The sequence below is a fragment of the Mobula birostris genome, chromosome 13 (genome assembly GCF_030028105.1).
Source record: "Mobula birostris isolate sMobBir1 chromosome 13, sMobBir1.hap1, whole genome shotgun sequence".
NCBI lineage: Eukaryota > Metazoa > Chordata > Chondrichthyes > Myliobatiformes > Myliobatidae > Mobula > Mobula birostris.
The window spans coordinates 32,004,562-32,023,172 of record NC_092382.1 but is presented as its reverse complement, the minus strand read 5'-3'; the positions used below and the strand labels follow the sequence as shown (position 1 = coordinate 32,023,172).

Below are 18,611 nucleotides of genomic sequence, written 5' to 3'. Positions count from 1 at the left end.
GTTTAGACAAGAACGCGGATGTACAGATCCTGATTTCACTGCAGACAGGGTTCACGGCACTCAGTACAGGGAGTCCGTCGGAAAGAAGGAATAAGTTCTTTACAATGTCTGTTATGAATCTTGTTTATTTTAATTCCCGACCAAGAGATAGAGAACTTGAAATTCTAAATATACATAGGACAGATTGTTTGAAAAAACTCTGGACACTGGGGGGACGAGTTAGAACGTTACATCAACGCTTCTGGATAATCAGCCACAGGATTCTTGAGAGATGTTTTAGTCAGGGTGAGGGCGGGAAAGGGTCATCTGAAGTTTCTATTTAATATGATCTGACAATGGCCAATGAACCTGCTGCCCCAGCGACCCGCGACCAGCTGCGCTCTGGTGCCGCACCTGAGTGGAATAGGCATTCAAAGACTTTCTGATACAAAACATATAATCCAGGATATAGTCAGTTGGTCAGATAGCCTCTATGGTGGCGCAGAGGGATAGTGATTCCAACTCTGAGCATTTTGCCTGAGCGCACCTGACGCATCCACGCACCAGCCGCTGATAATGCATGGACAATAACAGAGTTGAAGAGACACGTGTTCAAGAATAAAGGATGCACCTTCTGAAATCCCACCAGACATCCGCGTGTTTATTCAATCATCGGTCGAGTGTTGCATATTGTAAATATTTCAGACACCTGAGAATCGTTATCCTGGTATTAATGTTCTATTCGTGTTCATGGTCTGGGTCAGACTTTGATAATTCTTTGTGAATTCGTCACCACAGTGTTTTATTTTTCTTTCCAAGACTCCTTGTTTACGTTATATTGTTGCTTATTTTCCAAACCCGACCGCGAACTCTGTATTTCCCAGTGCCTGGAAAATCCCTTCTGCTGTGAATGTTCGTGCACAAACGACACACCCCTCCCGCCCCCCACCACCCACGCTGTCCAAATGTACTTGTGCCTCTGTGACCACGGTGTGCGGCGGAAGGCGGAGGTGTGGTTTCTGGCAACTGCTGGATGTATAAGAAGGCATCAAGGTGTCTATTGCGGTCGGGAATGATCCCAAAACAAGTGTCAGAGGGAAATAGGGCTGGGTGTCAGGTAAAAATCTGGTCGTTCGACAAGACGAAACTCACATCATATCTCACAGTATTTAGTGAGCGAATACTGATACATTGCTAATATGAAGGCCCGGGAGGGGAAGGATGAAATCATTGGAATTTTTGTCACGTGACCCTTTCCGCTGCTGCACCAGGCTCCAGGACGAGAGAAAATTGATGCTAGTCTGAAGGCTGAGAGTCTCACTCTGCTATGTTCCCGATCTGACGAAACATGTCTTGAGCAACGGAACCGCCTATGATGTGGGCAATGAGATTATAGAGTTCATATCGCAGAGCAAAGCTGAGAGGTCCAATGTTGGTGGAAGCACGAGGGTGCCTATTATGGGGAAGCAGGAGTCTGCGCTGAGGCGAGACAATTAAGCCGCTACGATAGAAAAAAGAGAGTCACAACCTTCAGTGATATCTCGAAGTGAAAATGTCACACTCGAGAGACATATGACAGAAACATGGATAACGGTTATATATAAAAAGTAAGAGACGTTTTGAAAGCTGCATCCTCCACGATGGTTGTCCTTCTGATGTGTGAAGTCCCGGGCAACCATCCTCTTCTGTTCACCAGTGAGGTCATCTGAGGAAATAAATAAACAATTCATGTTAAATAGACAATAGACAATAGACAATAGGTGCACGAGTAGGCCATTCGACCCGTCGAGCCAGTACCGCCATTCAGTGTGATCATGGCTGATCATCCACAATCAGTAACCAGTTCCTGCCTTATCCCCATAACCTTTGATTCCGCCATCTTTAAGAACTCTATCCATCTCTTTCTTGAAAGCATCCAGAGACTTGGCCTCCACAGCCTTCTGGGGCAGAGCATTCCATATATCCATCACTCTCTGGGTGAAAAAAGTTTTCCTCAAATCCGTTCTAAATGGCCTACCCCTAATTCTTCAACTGTGGCCTCTGGTTCTGGACTCACCCATCAGCGGGAACATGCTTCCTGCCTGCAGCGTGTCCAATCCCTTAATAATCTTATATGTTTCAATAAGATCCCCTCTCAGCCTTCTAAATTCCAGAGTATACAAGCCCAGTCGCTCCAATCTTTCGACATATGACAGTCCCGCCATCCCGGGAATTAACCTTGTGAACCTACGCTGCACTCTCTCAATAGCAAGAATGTCCTTCCTCAAATTTGGAGACCAAAACTGCACACAGTACTCCAGGTGTGGTCTCACCAGGGCCCTGTACAGCTGCAGAAGGACCTCTTTGCTCTTATACTCAACTCCCCTTGTTATGAAGGCCAGCATGCCATTAGCTTTCTTCACTGCCTGCTGTACTTGCATGCTTGCTTTCAGTGACTGATGTACAAGAACACCTAGATCTCGTTGTACTTCCCCTTTTCCTAACTTGACTCCACTTAGATAACATTCTGCCTTCCTGTTCTTACCACCAAAGTGGGTAACCTCACATTTATCCACATTAAACTGCATCTGTCATGCATCTGCCCACTCACCCAGCATGTCCAAGTCACCCTGCATTCTCATAACACTTTTCACACTGCCACCCAGCTTCTCACCGATCTCAGCAAACAGATGGAAATAAAGTTGGTGAGACCAAATACGGGCGAGATTTCCTTATTCGGCGTCAGGCACCGTGTCAATGAGAATTTGCAGATAATTTATCTCTCTCGTAAGGCCACAGGCCTATGACAAATGTCCCACAGTGTTAAATGTCTTTCGTCTGTTAATCACCGGGTAATTTGAAAGCAGGCACAGCCAGGAATCTGCTCAACTCATTGGCCTGACAATAATGGACGCGTTTCCTTCGCAAGTCACATTTTGCATCGATAGCCTCATGTTCTGCTCACTTACCTCTTCAGATCACTGTAAAGAGATCGGTTGCCCAGAATCAGTCCCTGTTAAACGCAAGTAAATCATTGTGATTTGCAGAAGTTAATAACAAACGCACTGTGTGATAGAGGAGAATTGGAATAACACCGAAAAGGACTTCCACACATGTAATAAGTCGGCTCGGATAGACCGTGGGACAGAGGGACAAGGGTTGAAAGAGATCTTATTACTTATCGCAGGAGACAGGAGAGAACCGTAAGACGATAAGACAGAGGAGAAGAATTTGGCGAAGGTTGCTCCGCCATTCATCATGGCTGATTCATTACAATTCTCACCCTCAATCACTTGCCTTCTGTCCAGAATGTTTGACACTCTCTCTAATCAGGAAATTATCAACTCAGTAGTCTTAGAGCAGGATTCACTAAAATTTAACTGGCAGGTAGAAAAGCAGACAAGTGTAATGTTGGCTTCACTACCTTTGACAACACTGCCATATCCGGCAATAAATTCCACAGGGTACACCACACTACGGCTGAAGATATTGCTCCTAAAGTCTCTCTTCCAAAGGGAGTTCCCTGTATTCTGAGGCTCTGTCCTCTGGGCACAGAGTCCCCCGGAATTAGATGTACTCTCCACTTCCACTCTATTTGGGTCTTTCAATATTCGACGTTTCAAGTGTCCGACCTCTCATCCTCCTGAACTGCCGTGAGTAGGGGGTTGCAGTAAGTAAGCGCTCCTCATACCTGACGTCTCCCCGAAGGTAAGCTAAGGCGCCTACAATCACCCGTCCTCTGTTTCCCTTCCTCCAGAGAGACTAGAGTGATATTTGCAACCTTTCAGTCCTCCCAAATATTTCCATACTGATGTGAAGTTTGGGAAATTATTGCTAATTCCTCTGCTACCTCTTCAGCGGCATATTTCTTATGTGGACTTAAGCGGCGTCTTATGGTATATTTCAGAGACCCGGGGTGTGGTTAATCTCGTCCATTTAGTCCAGTTTAGTCCAGTTGACTTAAGCACTTCCAGGATGCCTCACATTCTCTTATTATTATCGTGACTGCAACTACTTCCGTGTCCTGACACTGTCATACTGACGGTCTGCTCCACAGTGCGGACCAACACATAATACTTCATGAGTTCATCCGCCACTGTTGTGTCCCCCATTGTGGCCTCTTTGATGTCATTCTCACAATGGAATGTCTCACTTCAGGGTCTGTTTCTCACTGTGTTAAGTGGAAACAATTACTCAGAAAGGGATTGAACAAATAATTCGCTCACCGTGTAAGTGGAGTTTCCATCTTGTGCGTTGTTACCTGCGCCCTGAAACGAGAATTTGAAGATTTCTGTTGGACGTCTAACCAAGCGTATTCTGTCTCCCCGCATATCAACCCCGTCGGTATCAATTTTCACGTTCATTGCTGCTTGGAGCAATATTGCACCATTCGCCATTCTGCACACTGCGTGTTTCTGATTCAGTGTGAGAACAATCTATATTTTCGCTGACATCAAGAACGTTCCCAAACGACAGTAAATCATTAGTAAGCAATCATCAATAATGGTAGCTCACTTCATGAGGAACTCATATTAAAAATCATTCACCCTGCGAGATTAGTCTGGGTCAGAACGTGCACGTGACAGATTGGGGATATGGACTTGTGGCCTCAGGATGCTGACCGTATTTGCTCTTTCTCGTAAACTCTCACAAAGATCATAGCTGATCACAGTGGGCGTGGGCAGACCTGACCGTGCCTTCACTCTGTGACTTGCCCGCTTTGATCGGACATTTACAAAGTCCTTCATGAAATATAATCCAGTCAGAGCAAGATATGTTTTTGCAGAGTACAAGAATTATGGATTGTGTGGAAACCGCAGATGTCTCCAGTGAAGAAATTCTGCAGGTGCAGAGCAACACAGAGTCATTGCCGGAGGAACGCAGCGTTTCAGCAGCATCAATGGAAATTAACAAACAGTCCACGGTTTCGGCCGAGACCCTTCCACTGAACTGGAAAGGAGGCGGAAAAGCGGAAGCAGTATTGCACCGGACCGTTTTCTAGCTGGAAGGCGATGGGTGGGCATGGACAGTGGAGAAAGGTAAAGGGCTGAAGAGAGACTAGACGGTGGCAGAAATGGAAAGAGAGAGGAGGGGCACCAGAAGCAGTTGTTGGGCAGGTGGAGGGGAAGATATTTGAATTCAGTGTGGAGAATAGGTGGGAAGCGAACAAAATTCCATGAGGAAAAGGTCTATGTTCACGCCATCAAATATGGTTCTATTTCGAGGCGTCGTTCCTTGGTAAATGAGAATGAGAAACGGAATTGATCATCCATGATCTTATGTAATGCCCAATCAGCTCCAAAGGGCCCGATGAGCGATACCCATCACATTACTTGTGTTCTAATCTACCCTTCGCAAAACAGCCATTGAGATCATGAACACAATACAAAGATCCAACCTGCTCATTCCTTGGGAAATTTTCGTAGGATCCCGATGCGATCAGAGTGGTTATATCCGAGGTGGCTGCGGGAACAAATCAGATATGTCACAGCAGGGAAGAGCATGAGGGGTCGTTGTTAAAAAAGCAGATGTCAATCCGGACACAAAAAAAATGCCAGTTATAGCATGAACCACATTCCCTCAAACGCCAGAACCAGGCAATCCAGTGTATAGACGACAAATAACTGAGATGAGATACAGAAAGGAAAATATCACGCCGTCCCTCTAATGATTTTGTAATTTTGAGTTGAAAATTTCCACTTATTTAAATGGACATCCCAACAACCCTTGCAGTTGTACTGGCTTCTCTGTCATGTTAACTGCTGAGGTAATGGTTTTCCTGTAGCTGCAATGTTTGGGTTATGACCAGAGATAACGGAACATTGATTTACAATGGCTATCCAAGGGCGAAATGTTGTTGTTTATTGTGTGTCTGGAAGATGTTTGTTTCGCGGATTTTTGCCAGAAGGCACGAGGGGAATGAGGAGAGGAGACGCGACTTGTGAGAGTCGGTCGGCCGCCCGACCGGTTGAACTCCGGGCGGAAGTCCGGGGCTCGGCGACGCTCGCAGGAAATCGAAAGGTGGAAAGAATATCCTGCTGAGTGAGCTCCGACGATATGTGCACAGCCTGTTTGATAAGGATCGGCGCCTTTTTCTTTTATATGTTGTTTCTCTACTAACCACATAGTCTAAGTCAGAGTTATAAATCTTAATTGTTTAACAGCATATTGTGCACTGTTTGTTATTTCTGGATACCGATTTGAAACAGGGGACACATCGCGCAGCATCCATCCAAACGAGATTTATTAAGTATGGCCGGGCAGGGCGTTATCACCCCCAAATGTGAGCTGCAAGGCGAAGCGAGTGTTACACATCATTATTCGTGCGAATTCGCTAGGATGAAAACCTCCAGATTCTGTTCACTCGGAACTACCATAATTAAATGAAATATTAAGATTTCCAGTAGCTCAGCAGCAGAACAGTTGAAATGCAGATCACTCACTCTTTCTTCCGGAATTGGTGATCGCTCCGTATTGCGATTGTGGCAGATCTTTGATCCTGAATAAACAGAAGCAAAGTTCAAAACATGAATTTGGCGGGAAGTGACTTTCTTGCGCTGATACATCGAATGATATAATTCCTATCAATCCATTGGAAATTCCCCAGTTATTACTTGAAAGTTCCCGTTATCAGATTCCCAAATCCAGCCCTACTCCATCTCAACAACAGTGACGATAACTGCTTACATCTGAATGGTGGCCGATTAGGAAAATGGGAGGTGCAACGTGACCTGGGTGTCATTATACACCAGTCATTGAAAGTGGGCATGCCGGTACAGCAGGCGGTGAAAAAGGCGAATGGTATGCTGGCATTTATAGCGAGAGGATTCGAGTACAGGAGCAGGGAGGTACTACTGCAGTTGTACAAGGCCTTGGTGAGACCACACCTGGAGTATTGTGTGCAGTTTTGGTCCCCTAATCTGAGGAAAGACATCCTTGCCATAGAGGAAGTACAAAGAAGGTTCACCAGATTGATTCCTGGGATGGCAGGACTTTCATATGAAGAAAGACTGGATGAACTGGGCTTGTACTCGTTGGAATTTAGAAGATTGAGGGGGGATCTGATTGAAACGTATAAGATCCTAAAGGGATTGGACAGGCTAGATGCAAGAAGATTGTTCCCGATGTTGGGGAAGTCCAGAACGAGGGGCCACAGTTTGAGGATAGAGGGGAAGCCTTTTAGGACTGAGATTAGGAAAAACTTCTTCACACAGAAAGTGGTGAATCTGTGGAATTCTCTGCCACAGTGAACAGTTGAGGCCAGTTCATTGGCTATATTTAAGAGGGGGTTAGATATGGCCCTTGTGGCTACGGGGGTCAGGGGGTATGGAGGGAAGGCTGGTGCGGGGTTCTGAGTTGGATGATCAACCATGATCATAATTAATGGCGGTGCAGGCTCGAAGGGCCGAATGGCCTACTCTTGCACCTATTTTCTATGTTTCTATGTTTCTATGTACTGCTTTGGACCTTCGCATCTCAGTTTTCCAGGAGAAAGTGACACATGCATCAGTGAGCGGAAGCCATGAACGTGGAAGCTTAATGCTGATTCTGTCCACAGACTATCCCTGATCTGTAGAATGATTTTAGAATTGCCGATCAATTTTAGCACCTTTTGGGAAATGTGATTTAAAAAACTGCAAACAGGTGGAGTCCGAGCGGTTCCCATTGTGTTAAAATCACCAGACGAGACGCGAGGATTGACCAACTGCTCCATTATACCCGACGTTGAATGTTACCGACATGGTAATATACAGTCACATATTGCAAGGTTATTTCCCATGGCAAGGGATTATAGGACAAGAAGGCACGACTTCAGGGTTGAAGGACCTCCATTTAGAACAGTGTTGTGGAAAAAATACTTTAGTCAGACTATGGTAAATCTGTGGAATTCGTTGCCACGAGCGGCTGTGGAGGTCAAGGCATTCGCTGTATTTAAAGCAGAGATAGATAGTTTCTTCATTAGCCAGGGCATCAGAGGGTATGGGGAGAAGGCAGGGGCGTGGAGATGACTGGAAGAATTGGGTCAACCCATGATTGAATAGAGCAGCAGTGTCGATGGGCTGAAAGGCCTACATCTGCTGCTATATCTTATGGTGTTATGGTCTGATATGATTTACCGCCCACAGAAAGGACAGCAGTGTTTGATGGGTATCTACATCTATGTCCCGTTCTTGTTCCATTCCTGCGCCATGACAATGTACTGTCACCAGATATTAATCTATTTCCCTTTCCGGCTAGTGTAAATTACTGCATTCACCTGTCGCATAGCAAATTCGCGTTAAAGCATCCGATGTCCCACTTCTGCCAAAAAAAAAAAACTCTACAATTGAAAGTAGAGGCGATATTCGGAGAAAACATGCATTTACCCGCCAGTTTTCCTCGCGATCAACCATCCACTGACTCCGCCGATCAGGCCCATGCCAAATAAACCAAGCACAATGCCCACGATTGCGCCAGAGCCGGGGGTACAATTGCCATCTGTTTTTGCTGATAACACACAAGGGAAATATATTCATCTTACATTCCGAGAACACGTCTTTATCAGTGGCAAATTCATTTTCACAGCAATTACACTGAGTCAGTTTAGAGTTGTACATTGCGTCACAAGACTTATTCCCGGAATGAAAGGGTTAACATACGAGGAGCGTTTAATTGCGCTGGGGGCGTACTCGTTTGAATTTAGAAAGACGGGGGCGGTTGGGAATCCCATTGGAATTTTCCGAATGTTGAAAGCCCTAGAGAGAGCAGATGTGGAAAGCGTGTTTCATGCGGTGGGGCACTCTCGGATATGGAGGCACAACCTCAGGATAGAGGGGCGTCAATTTAAAATAGAGTGCGCTGAAATTTCGTCAGCCAGAAGTTAGTGAATTTGTGAAATTTGCTACCACAGAAAGCAGTGGGGGCCAGCTCGTAGGGTGTATTTAAGGCAGATTTTGATAGGTTCTTGAATGCACAATGCATCAAAGGTTACGGGGAAAAGGCCAAGAAGTAGGGTTCAGGAGCGGGGAAAAGGATCAGCCAAGAGTGAATGGCGATGAAGACTCGATGGGCAGAATGGCCGAATTCCCTGTCCTATGACGTATGCTCTTATAGTCCAGAACTGGTGCCATCTATTAACACTTTTTTCATCTGTCACAATTCAACTCTGAATCTACGTAGCCCCATTTCTCTCCACTCCTTCACGATGCCTTTCAGAATGATCCCAGCTTTGCGAACCTTGTCGAGTACCTCGCTAAAATGCACATACACCACTGTTCAGCCTTTGGTATGTCTTACCACCTCCGATATCGTCTTCGTGTCATAGAGGGGGGCGCCGGGAGCGGACCCATATGCAAGACACGGACGCTGAAGTACTAGGAACTGGACCGGACTAGGCTTAGTGACGGTACAGGACACAGACTAGGAGATGGGACAGGAACAGATATATGGGCTAGGACTTTAGCTAAGAAAACAGGACCAGGACAAGGAACTGGGAACTAGGAGCCTCGGCTTGGATTCCAAGCCAGAGGCTGGATAAGGACCTAGAGCCTGGTTCTTGACTCGGGTTCGGACTCCGGAGTTAGGCGAAGATATGACCTGGTCTTGGCAGACAGGAACCTCGGAGCCTTGGACGAGGATTGGACGCTCCCAGCTTTGGGCGAGGACTGGACGCTCGGAGCCGTGGGCGAGGACTGGACGCTTGGAACCTTGGTCTACAGCATGGTAACACGGAACCACGGACTTGCGACAGACAGAAACACAGGGACATGGAACACTGAGCAGGGACCCCTCCTTGGAATTAGGACGTAGAGAGCGGACTCATACACAGAATGCTGAACACGACAAGACGGTTCTCAACACAAGGTAGCGGCAAACGGCCTGACCTACCTTGCAAAGGCGTGGACACAGAGACGGTTCTGAACACATGGTAACGGCAAACGGCCGGACCCACTTAGCGAAGGCGTGGAAGCAGAGTCCGTTCCCAACACCAGAAAGACATTTACATATCTAGACACAGCGAGGCTGCTGTCTTCCTCTGGCCGGTAGAACCTGACTGTCTTACAGGCAAGGACGCAGGCAAGGCCTCAGGTAAGGAAAGGCTTCAGAAGGAAGGGAATGGGAAAGGAGGGAACAGTCCAGCCTGAGGGTAACGGCAAAGACGGCATGGCTTACCCAACGGAGGCAAGAACAGGAAGGGACTGATCCAACCGCAGGGCAACGGCAAAAACGGCCTGCTTTACCCCACGGAGGCGAGGCCGGCCCACTGACGAGACGCACCAGCACCCACGGTCGAATGCAGGGCCTCTTATATTCTCAGCCCGAATACGAGTATCAGGAACTTCTGATTCAGCCCAACTGATACAAGGGAACGGACCATGATACCTGTCCCGAACGGTTTTCACAAAACAGGAGTAAAACATACCAGTTCTGGACGGAAATGGTGAATATAAAATAGTTGCTGCCTTGTGATTGAGGAGGTTATTTTACATTCACTAACCAACATTCAACGCTCCTGGCATCGGTAAGGAAATATTATTATTATGACTATACTTTTATTCTCAGGAACCACTTATAAACAGGAGTGAAGATACGGAGTGAGGAGTGTGGAGTTCGTGAAAGGCAAATGCTTGGATCTTAGACCATCGTATTTTTGTATACACTAGAGGGAGACCCATTCATTCACCTTGTGCATAAACCTGGACAGTAAGATTAAAACTCCTCTTGGTAAATCCTCTAGAAAACGTAACATCCATAATAACCAACGTCAACCGAGCGCACTGACGCGACGGTGAGCTCCTGCCCTGTCCGCAGGCGCTTGTTCCTGTTGTACCATGCATACATACCCCAAGGGACTGACCGAGCAAAGCAAGTTAATGTCAGGTTTGACACAATATTCCAAACACCCGGACTCTCCGGTCGAATGTTCTGCTTCTCTGGCCCAACTCTAAAATGAGAATACCTGTCGAGTATAGTAATATCCGATACAAATGAACGCGGTTGATTAACTGTGTACTTACAGTAAACTTGCACGTAGGTCTCTCCAGAGCCACTGCTGGCTGGGTTGCATGCGATGCACTTGTACGCCCCTGCGTCGTTTCTGTTAACACTGATTATAGTCAGTTTCGCCTTATCGGGAGATGTAAATATCCTTCTGTTTTCCCGGATGGGTTGGTTATCCTTGAACCATGTCCGTGTCTGAACAGGGCCCGACGCGTCACAACTCAGTGCGATGGTATCGAGGTTTTCCAGGGGAGTGGAATCATTGGCCACCACAGTAACCCCAGTTACTGGCTCTGTAATTACAATGAAAATGCAAATGGTTTTACGATTGGTTTTAATTACACCTTCACTGTATTTGTGTTTCGCCAACTCAATATCGTCGCCACTCCTATCTCTTATTCCCATGTGTTTCGATATCAGGTCAAATCGCAGACTGAATGAAACCCCGCAGAGATTGAAGCTTTACTGCTGTTATTTAGCGGGACTAAGTAACTTGCTATAGTTTAATTGTCCTCTGGAACAAATGGGAATAAGCTGGCCTCCGCGTATATTCTGTCTTTATACATCTTACTGGACCTACAATATTAGTCCTATAATATTGCAGGCAACACTGAATCAAGGAGGAATAATTATAGCCGGGAGCTTGATGTCCAAGGAGACGTATTGTATCGAAACGTCAAGCAGGAGGACAAGCGGGTCGGCGTTGCTCTATTGGGAAAAAAAACGAAGTTGAATTATTAGAAAGAGGTGAAAGTGGGTCGGAATGTATTAAACTGATGTGCAGAGAGCTGTGGAACAGCGAGGGTAAAAAGTCCCTGATGGGGGTTGCGCAGTATCACCAAACAGAATAATGATGTGGCCTAAAATTACAACGTGTAATGGAAAATGCATGAAAAAGGGGAAGTGTTCCAATAAGCCATGGGGGATTTCAATATGAGATAGATTGGGAAAATCAGGTTGGTGCTGAATTCCAGCAGTGCGATCTTGCTGCGTCGCTGCGAGCTGGCGTTTCAGGGAAGCTCATGGTAGAGCCGAGAAGCAGAAAGTCTATTCTGGATTTGGTGTTGAGCAATTATCCAGAATTGAGTCGAGACCTTAAGGGAAAAGGGAACAAACAACTTCTCGGAATTGTTTATAATATGATCGAATTCACTCTGCAATTTGTGAAGGAGAAGCTGAAGTTCTATGTTTCAGTATTACAATGGTGTAAATTGAATTACAGACCCATGAGAGGGAAGTTGGTCAGAATTGTTTGGAAAGGAGTCGATTATTGAAGATGAGGTCTCAGGGTACTTGGGTCACATGGCAGAATAGGCTACAGTCACCATGCTTCCCTGAGGGCGAAATCTTGCCTGACAAATCTGTTGGAATCTTTGTAATAAATAACAGGCAGGATCGACAAACAATAACCGGTTGAATTTTCAGAAGGCCATGACACGGTGCCATACATGAGGCTGTTTTACAAGCTCCGAGTTAATAGTATTACAGGAAAGATCTAGCATGGATTAGTAGTGGCCGATTGGCGAAAGCCAAATAGTGAGCTTTTATCTGGCTGTCTGACAGTGACTAGTGGTGTTCCAGGGTGGTCTGTGTTAGGGCCTATTATTTTCCTGTTCAGTGTCAATGATTTGGACGATGGAATTGATTGCACTCTTATAAAGTTTGCAGACGACATGAATACACGCGGAGGGGCATGTAGCTTTGAGGAGTTAGAGAGGCCACATAAGGACTTAGACATATTAGGAGAATGGGCAAAGAAATGGCAGATGGAATACAGTGCCGGTCAGCGAACGGTCATGCACTTTGGTAAGTAAATGAGAGTTGAATATCCCCTAAGTGGAGAGAAAATACAACATATTAAAGAGCATTGTACAGTCCTTGTGCAGGATTCAGTACAGTTTAATTTTCATGTTGATTTTGTGGAGAGGAAGGCAAATGCAATGTTCGCATTAATTTCAAGTGCACGAGATTATAAAAGCAACGATGTAATATTTTAACCCTTTAAGCACCAGTGAGGCCTCACCTGGAGAATTGTGAGCAGATCTGGGCCACGAGTAGATAGATAGACAGATAGATAGGACGATAGATGGATAGATAGATAGGAAGATAAGTAGATAGATAGATAGAGGGATAGATAGATAGATAGATAGATAGATAGATAGATGGATGAATGGATAGATAGATAATGGATGAATGGACAGACAGATAGATAGGCGGATAGATGGTGCGCTAATCAGGTGCCGGGTCTGCAGAAAATCTAATGTTTATTCCTGTGTACCTCAGCGGTCAATAAAATCTATAGAGCTACTCAGTCAATGACAAATCTCATGATTTTGCTGTGGATTAAAAATGGACAGGTAATATGATAATTAGCGGTTAAATTGTGAGAAGAATATACAGGTATGTTTGGACACATGACGAACCTCCCAATCCATTGTATTCAGACGTACTTTAATATCTCAGCATGTCTCGCATCCCAAAACTGATTCATATTCATCTGCCGTCAACTGTCACCATTTCTTTCGCAAGTGTAAATCCTGTGGCTCGATATAATATCTTCCCCTTTTCAGTTCATTGAACAGTTCCCCACCGCTGCCCAGACTTTCAATCACACTGGTGTTTATGCTTGCAGAGTTTCCAACAGGGAAACCCGGAAATACATCAGAAGAGCAAGGGAGCCTCACATATACACCTCTTGTGATCTGAAACTGGCGTTGGAGTTGACGGTGCTCAGTGTTTTGAATCCGTGGTCGGTTAAGTACTCCTCCTATCAAAGCCTTCCAGAATTCCGCCACCTTCTGTTAACACGAAACGAACTCAAAACCACGCCAAACTGCGGGATGTATCTTACTAACCTTCTGTTGAAATTCGTTGCATGACAGATGCACATTTCCTGACAATGTTTTCACAGCTTCCGAGAAAAAAGACATGCCCAGTACATATGTTGCGCAATTTTGGAAACTGCATCAGCTTTCTACTGTCAAAACGACAACGGTCTGCAAGCTGTAATAAGATCTGGTATTTCGACATCTCTGCCTCTGATCCCAACAGGCATCATCAGCAAATCAGTAGCTGATTTTGCAAGGGCATTGTTAGGGTCAGACAGGACTCCTTTATCCCGCAAAATATTCTAGCTGAGCTAGTGGCATTTACCCGCCTTCCAGTCTTGTTCATTTTAGTCTCCCGGCCTCTGCGCCAGCTGCGTGCTTAGGGACGGCATTAGAGAACTGGAGATACAGCTCGGTGACCATTGTCTGGTCGGGGAAAGTGTGGAGGTGATAGAGAGGAGCTATAGGCAGGTAGTCACACCGGGGCCTCGAGGACATATAAGGGTAACAGTCAGGAGAGAGAAGGGTCAGATGTAAGAGAGTACTCCTCTGGTTGTGTCCCTTAACAGTACTCTTGTTTTAGTACTGTTGGGGGCGGGGCGGGGGTAGCTTACTTGGGGGAAGCAACAGTGGCCTCTGGCACAGATCCTGGCCCTGTGGCTCAGAAGGGTAGGAAAATAAAGAAGGCGGCAGTTATAGAGGAGTCTATAGTCAGGGCGTCAGACAGGCGATTCTGTGGATGCAGGAAAGAAATGCGGATGGTAGGTTGCCTCACAGGTGCCAAGGTCTGGGATGTTTCTGATCGGGTTCCCCATATTCTGCAGTGGGAAGGTGAAAAGGTGGAGGTCGTAGTACATATAGGTACCAACTACCTAGGTAGGAAACGAGACGAGGTCCTGAAAACAGACTACAGGATTTTAGGAAGGAAGTTGTGAAGCAGGACAGCAAAGACAGTAATCCAATCTTTGTATCATCAGCAAATTTGCTGATCCAATTTACCACATTATCATCCAGATCATTGATATAGGTGACAAATAACAATGGACCCAGAACTGTTCCCTCTGGCACACCACCAGTCACAGGCCTCCGCTCTGAGAAGCAATCCTCTACTACCACTCTTTTACTTCTTCCATTGAGACAATGTCTAATCTAATTTACCACCTCTCCATGTATCAACCAACACACATCAAAGTTTCTGGTGAACGCAGCAGGCCAAGCAGCATCTCTAGGAAGAGGTACAGTCGACGTTTCGGGCAGAGACCCTTCGTCAGGACTAACTGAAGGGAGAGCTAGTAAGAGATTTGAAAGTGGGAGGAGGAGAGGGAGATCCGAAATGATACGAGAAGACAGGAGGAGGACGGATGGAGCCAAGAGCTGGACAGTTGATTGGCAAAGGGGCTTTGAGGGGATCATGGGACAAGAGACCCAGGGAGAAGGAAAAGGGGGAGTGCGAGAAAAAACCCAGAGGTTGGGCAAGGGGTATAGTCAGAGTGACAGAGAGAGAAAAAGGAGAGAGAGAGAAAGAATGTGTGTATAGAAATAAATAACGGATGGGGTACGAGGGGGAGACGGGGAATTAGCGGAAGTTAGAGAAGTCAAGCTGGATAGTCTAAAGATAGATATATCTCACGGACCAGATGAAATGCACCCTCGTGTTCTGAAGGAACTAGCTGTGGAGATTGCAGAGGCATTAGCGATGATCCTCCAAAAGTCGATAGATTCCGGAATTGTTCCGGAGCACGGGAGGATTTCAAACGTCACTCCGCTATTTAAGAAGGGGGCAAGGAAGCAAAAAGGAAATTATAGACCTGTTAGATTGACATCGGTTATTGGGAAGTTGTTGGAGTCGATTGTCAAGGATGGGATTACAGAGTACCTGGAGGCATATGACAAGATAGTAAAATCCTGCTTAACTAACCTATTACAATTTTTTGAGGAAATTACCAGTAGGCTAGACAAGGGAGATGCAGTGGATGTTGTATATTTGGATTTTCAGAAGGCTTCTGTCAAGGTGCCACACATGAGGCTGCTTAACAAGATAAGAGCCCATGGAATTACAGGAAAGTTACATAGGTGGATAGAGCATTGGGGCTGATTGGCAGGAAACAGAGAGTGGGAATAAAGGGATCCTATTCTGGTTGGCTGCCGGTTACCAGTGGTGTTCTACAGGGGTCCGTGTTGGGGCCGCTTCTTTTTACATTGTACATCAACAATTTGGATTATGGAATAGATTGCTTTGTGGCTAAGTTCGCTGACGATACGAAGATAGGTGGAGGGGCCGGTAGTGCTGACGAAACGGAGAGTCTGCAGAGAGACTTGGATAGATTGAAAGAATAGGCAAAGAGGTGGCAAATGAAATACAGTGTTGGAAAGTGTATGGTTACGCACTTTGGCAGAAGAAATAAACGGGCAGACTATTATTTAAATGGGGAAAGAATTCAAAGTTCTGAGATGCAACGGGACCTGCGAGTCCTCGTAGCGGATACACTGAAGGTTAGCTTCCTGGTTGAGCCGGTGATGAAGAAGGCGAATGCGATGTTGGCATTCATTTCTAGAGGAACAGAGCATAGGAGCAGGTAGAGTATAGAATCACTCGCCCATCAGATAGAAGGTACAAGAACCTCAGGAATCGCACCACGAGGTTCAAGAACAGTTACAACCCTTCAGGCATCAGGCTCTGAAAGAAAGCGGGTAACCACACTCACTTGCCCATCCAGTGATATGTTCCCACAACCAATGATCTCACTGTGCAGACATTTTATTTCGTCATTTCATGCTCTCATTATTTATTACTATTTATTTATATTAGTATTTTCACAGAATGTTGTCTGGTCCACTCTCGTGGATTGTTCATTGATCCTGTCATAGTTACTAATCTGCAGCTTTGCAGGTTGTGAGTGAAAGTTGAGCAGTCTGAAATGTGGGATTGGTAGGGTTCTTCTTGCATTCACAGACACCGATCATCGCCGAGGCCTTTCCGGGAAGCACTTCAAGCTAAATCTAACACGAAACTGTGTTGTTTACTCGGTTTAGTTTTCATTCGGAATGATCCGCCATCCAGTAACGAACAATAAGGATTACATGACACCAGGAATAAACTGAAAGTTATAATGCGAGATCGCATGACTCTGTGTAACTCAGTCTCACTTACCAATAACATGCAGAGTGACGATCGCTGAGGTTTGAGGGCCACTCACTGGAACCATAGTCACACGGTATTCCCCACTGTCCAGCGCGCTCACGGACTTCAGCAGAAGCGACCCATTGAAGATGAATATCTCAGCCCGCGATGTGTAGGCAGGGTCAACAGACACGGCTTGGCCGATCCACTGGCCGACTGTTCTCCCATTACAAATCCAGTTTCCACTGTTGACATTGCCCGACGGCAGCACCGAAAGGAGCGCATTTCCCCCGACGGTGACATTTATCTGGCTGTGCTCAACGAAAATGGTGAACTGCTGAGACTCACCTGAGGAAGAGAAAATGGTATGAGGGAAAAGCGACATATGCGGAGAGACTGCAGAGCTGCACTGGGCTCAATCAGCACAGACAGCTGAGATCTGTACTTAGCTCAGTTAGATCGTCTCCTGTAACCTGCCCTTCTTTCCTCCAACCACCCGCCACTCTTGTTGATCGGACCACTGACGATTCGAGAGAGTGATCCTCACCCGCCGTTATGCAGAGACAGAGAACGAGCGCTGCGAAGGGCAGTCCCGACATCCCGACAGAGAGCAGCGCCGATCTCTGTTACACTCGGAGACTGAGCCGCACTTCCTGGTTTGCGGAGCAGATAAGTGGATGCTGACGTCATCAGTGACAGCGCTGATTGGATCTCATCTTCTTCCCTACAACCAGCCGCTGTTGTGTTGATTATCCGAACACTAACGGTTGGAGGGAGTGATCCTCACCCGCCGTAATGGGGAGACAAAGAATGAGAGCCGGCATCACCAGAGAGCAGCGCCGATCTCTGTTACACTCGCAGACTGAGCTACATTTCCTGGGCACCAATGAAAATCTAGAGAGTCTGTTATCTGAAAAGCCGGAGCTGATTGCATCGCACAGCGTGAAGGCGGAGACTGAGCGATATAAAACGCTGAAGAAACTGAAGGCTATTCGGCCCTTAATATCTTCTGTCCTCCTCTAACATTTCACGTGGCAATTTTCTCAAAGCTATTTTGCTACGAGATTGATAGACTGGTCAGGTGCTGTCGCTGCAATAATCTTCCACACAAAGACAGCAAGACAAGGAATTGATAGTTAACTCCAGGAAGGAGAAGTGGGGAGAACTCACACCAGTCCTCATTAAATGGGCGGTGGAGGTTAAGTGTGAGCAGCTTTAAGCTCCTTCTCTGTTTGGCCTCACATATTCATAGATTAACAACGAAAGGCACGTCAGCGGCTGTGTTCAATTCGGTGATTGAAGAGATTTGGTATTGGTACGTCCCCAAAGACTGGGAAATGTACGCACATGGAAGGTGGAGAGCATACTGACAGTTTTGATCACGGTCTGATATGCAGGCTCCAATGCACAGGATCGACAAAGATCGCAGAGTGTTGTATACGCGATCGGATCCATAACGGTAGAAGCCTCGCCATAATCCAGGCCATCTTCAAAAGGCGGTTCCACAGGAATGCCAGCTCAATAATTAAGGGCCATCACCTTCCGGTATATGCTCTTGTCTCATTACTACCTCTATGGATATGCACCCTTCCCATTAGTACGATCCGGAATATGCTCTCTTCCTATTCATACTCTCCTGGATACGCTCTTGTCTCATTACTACCATCCGGGATTTCCTCTTTGCTGATTACTGCCATACGGGATATGCTCTCTTCTGATTACTA

The 18,611-nt window shown here is 46.2% G+C and overlaps 1 protein-coding gene across 2 annotated transcripts; it reads right to left on the bottom strand.

The window, feature by feature from the left end:
• Positions 1-89: 89 nt before the first annotated feature.
• On the bottom strand, positions 90-17,556 carry LOC140206690 (cell adhesion molecule CEACAM7-like). Of its 2 annotated transcripts, XM_072274844.1 has the most exons (9): positions 17,435-17,556; positions 16,918-17,235; positions 10,956-11,231; positions 8,325-8,445; positions 6,402-6,457; positions 5,357-5,421; positions 4,185-4,226; positions 2,928-2,971; positions 1,603-1,684 (listed from the first exon to the last, which is right to left on the bottom strand). In XM_072274844.1, exons 1-9 carry the CDS (start codon positions 17,484-17,486, stop codon positions 1,681-1,683), a joined length of 978 nt encoding a protein of 325 aa, XP_072130945.1. In that variant the 5' UTR covers positions 17,487-17,556; the 3' UTR covers positions 1,603-1,680. The 2 variants fall into 2 exon arrangements, with proteins under 2 accessions (XP_072130944.1, XP_072130945.1); XM_072274843.1 differs by lacking the exon at positions 2,928-2,971 and having other exon boundaries at positions 90-1,684.
• Positions 17,557-18,611: the final 1,055 nt, after the last annotated feature.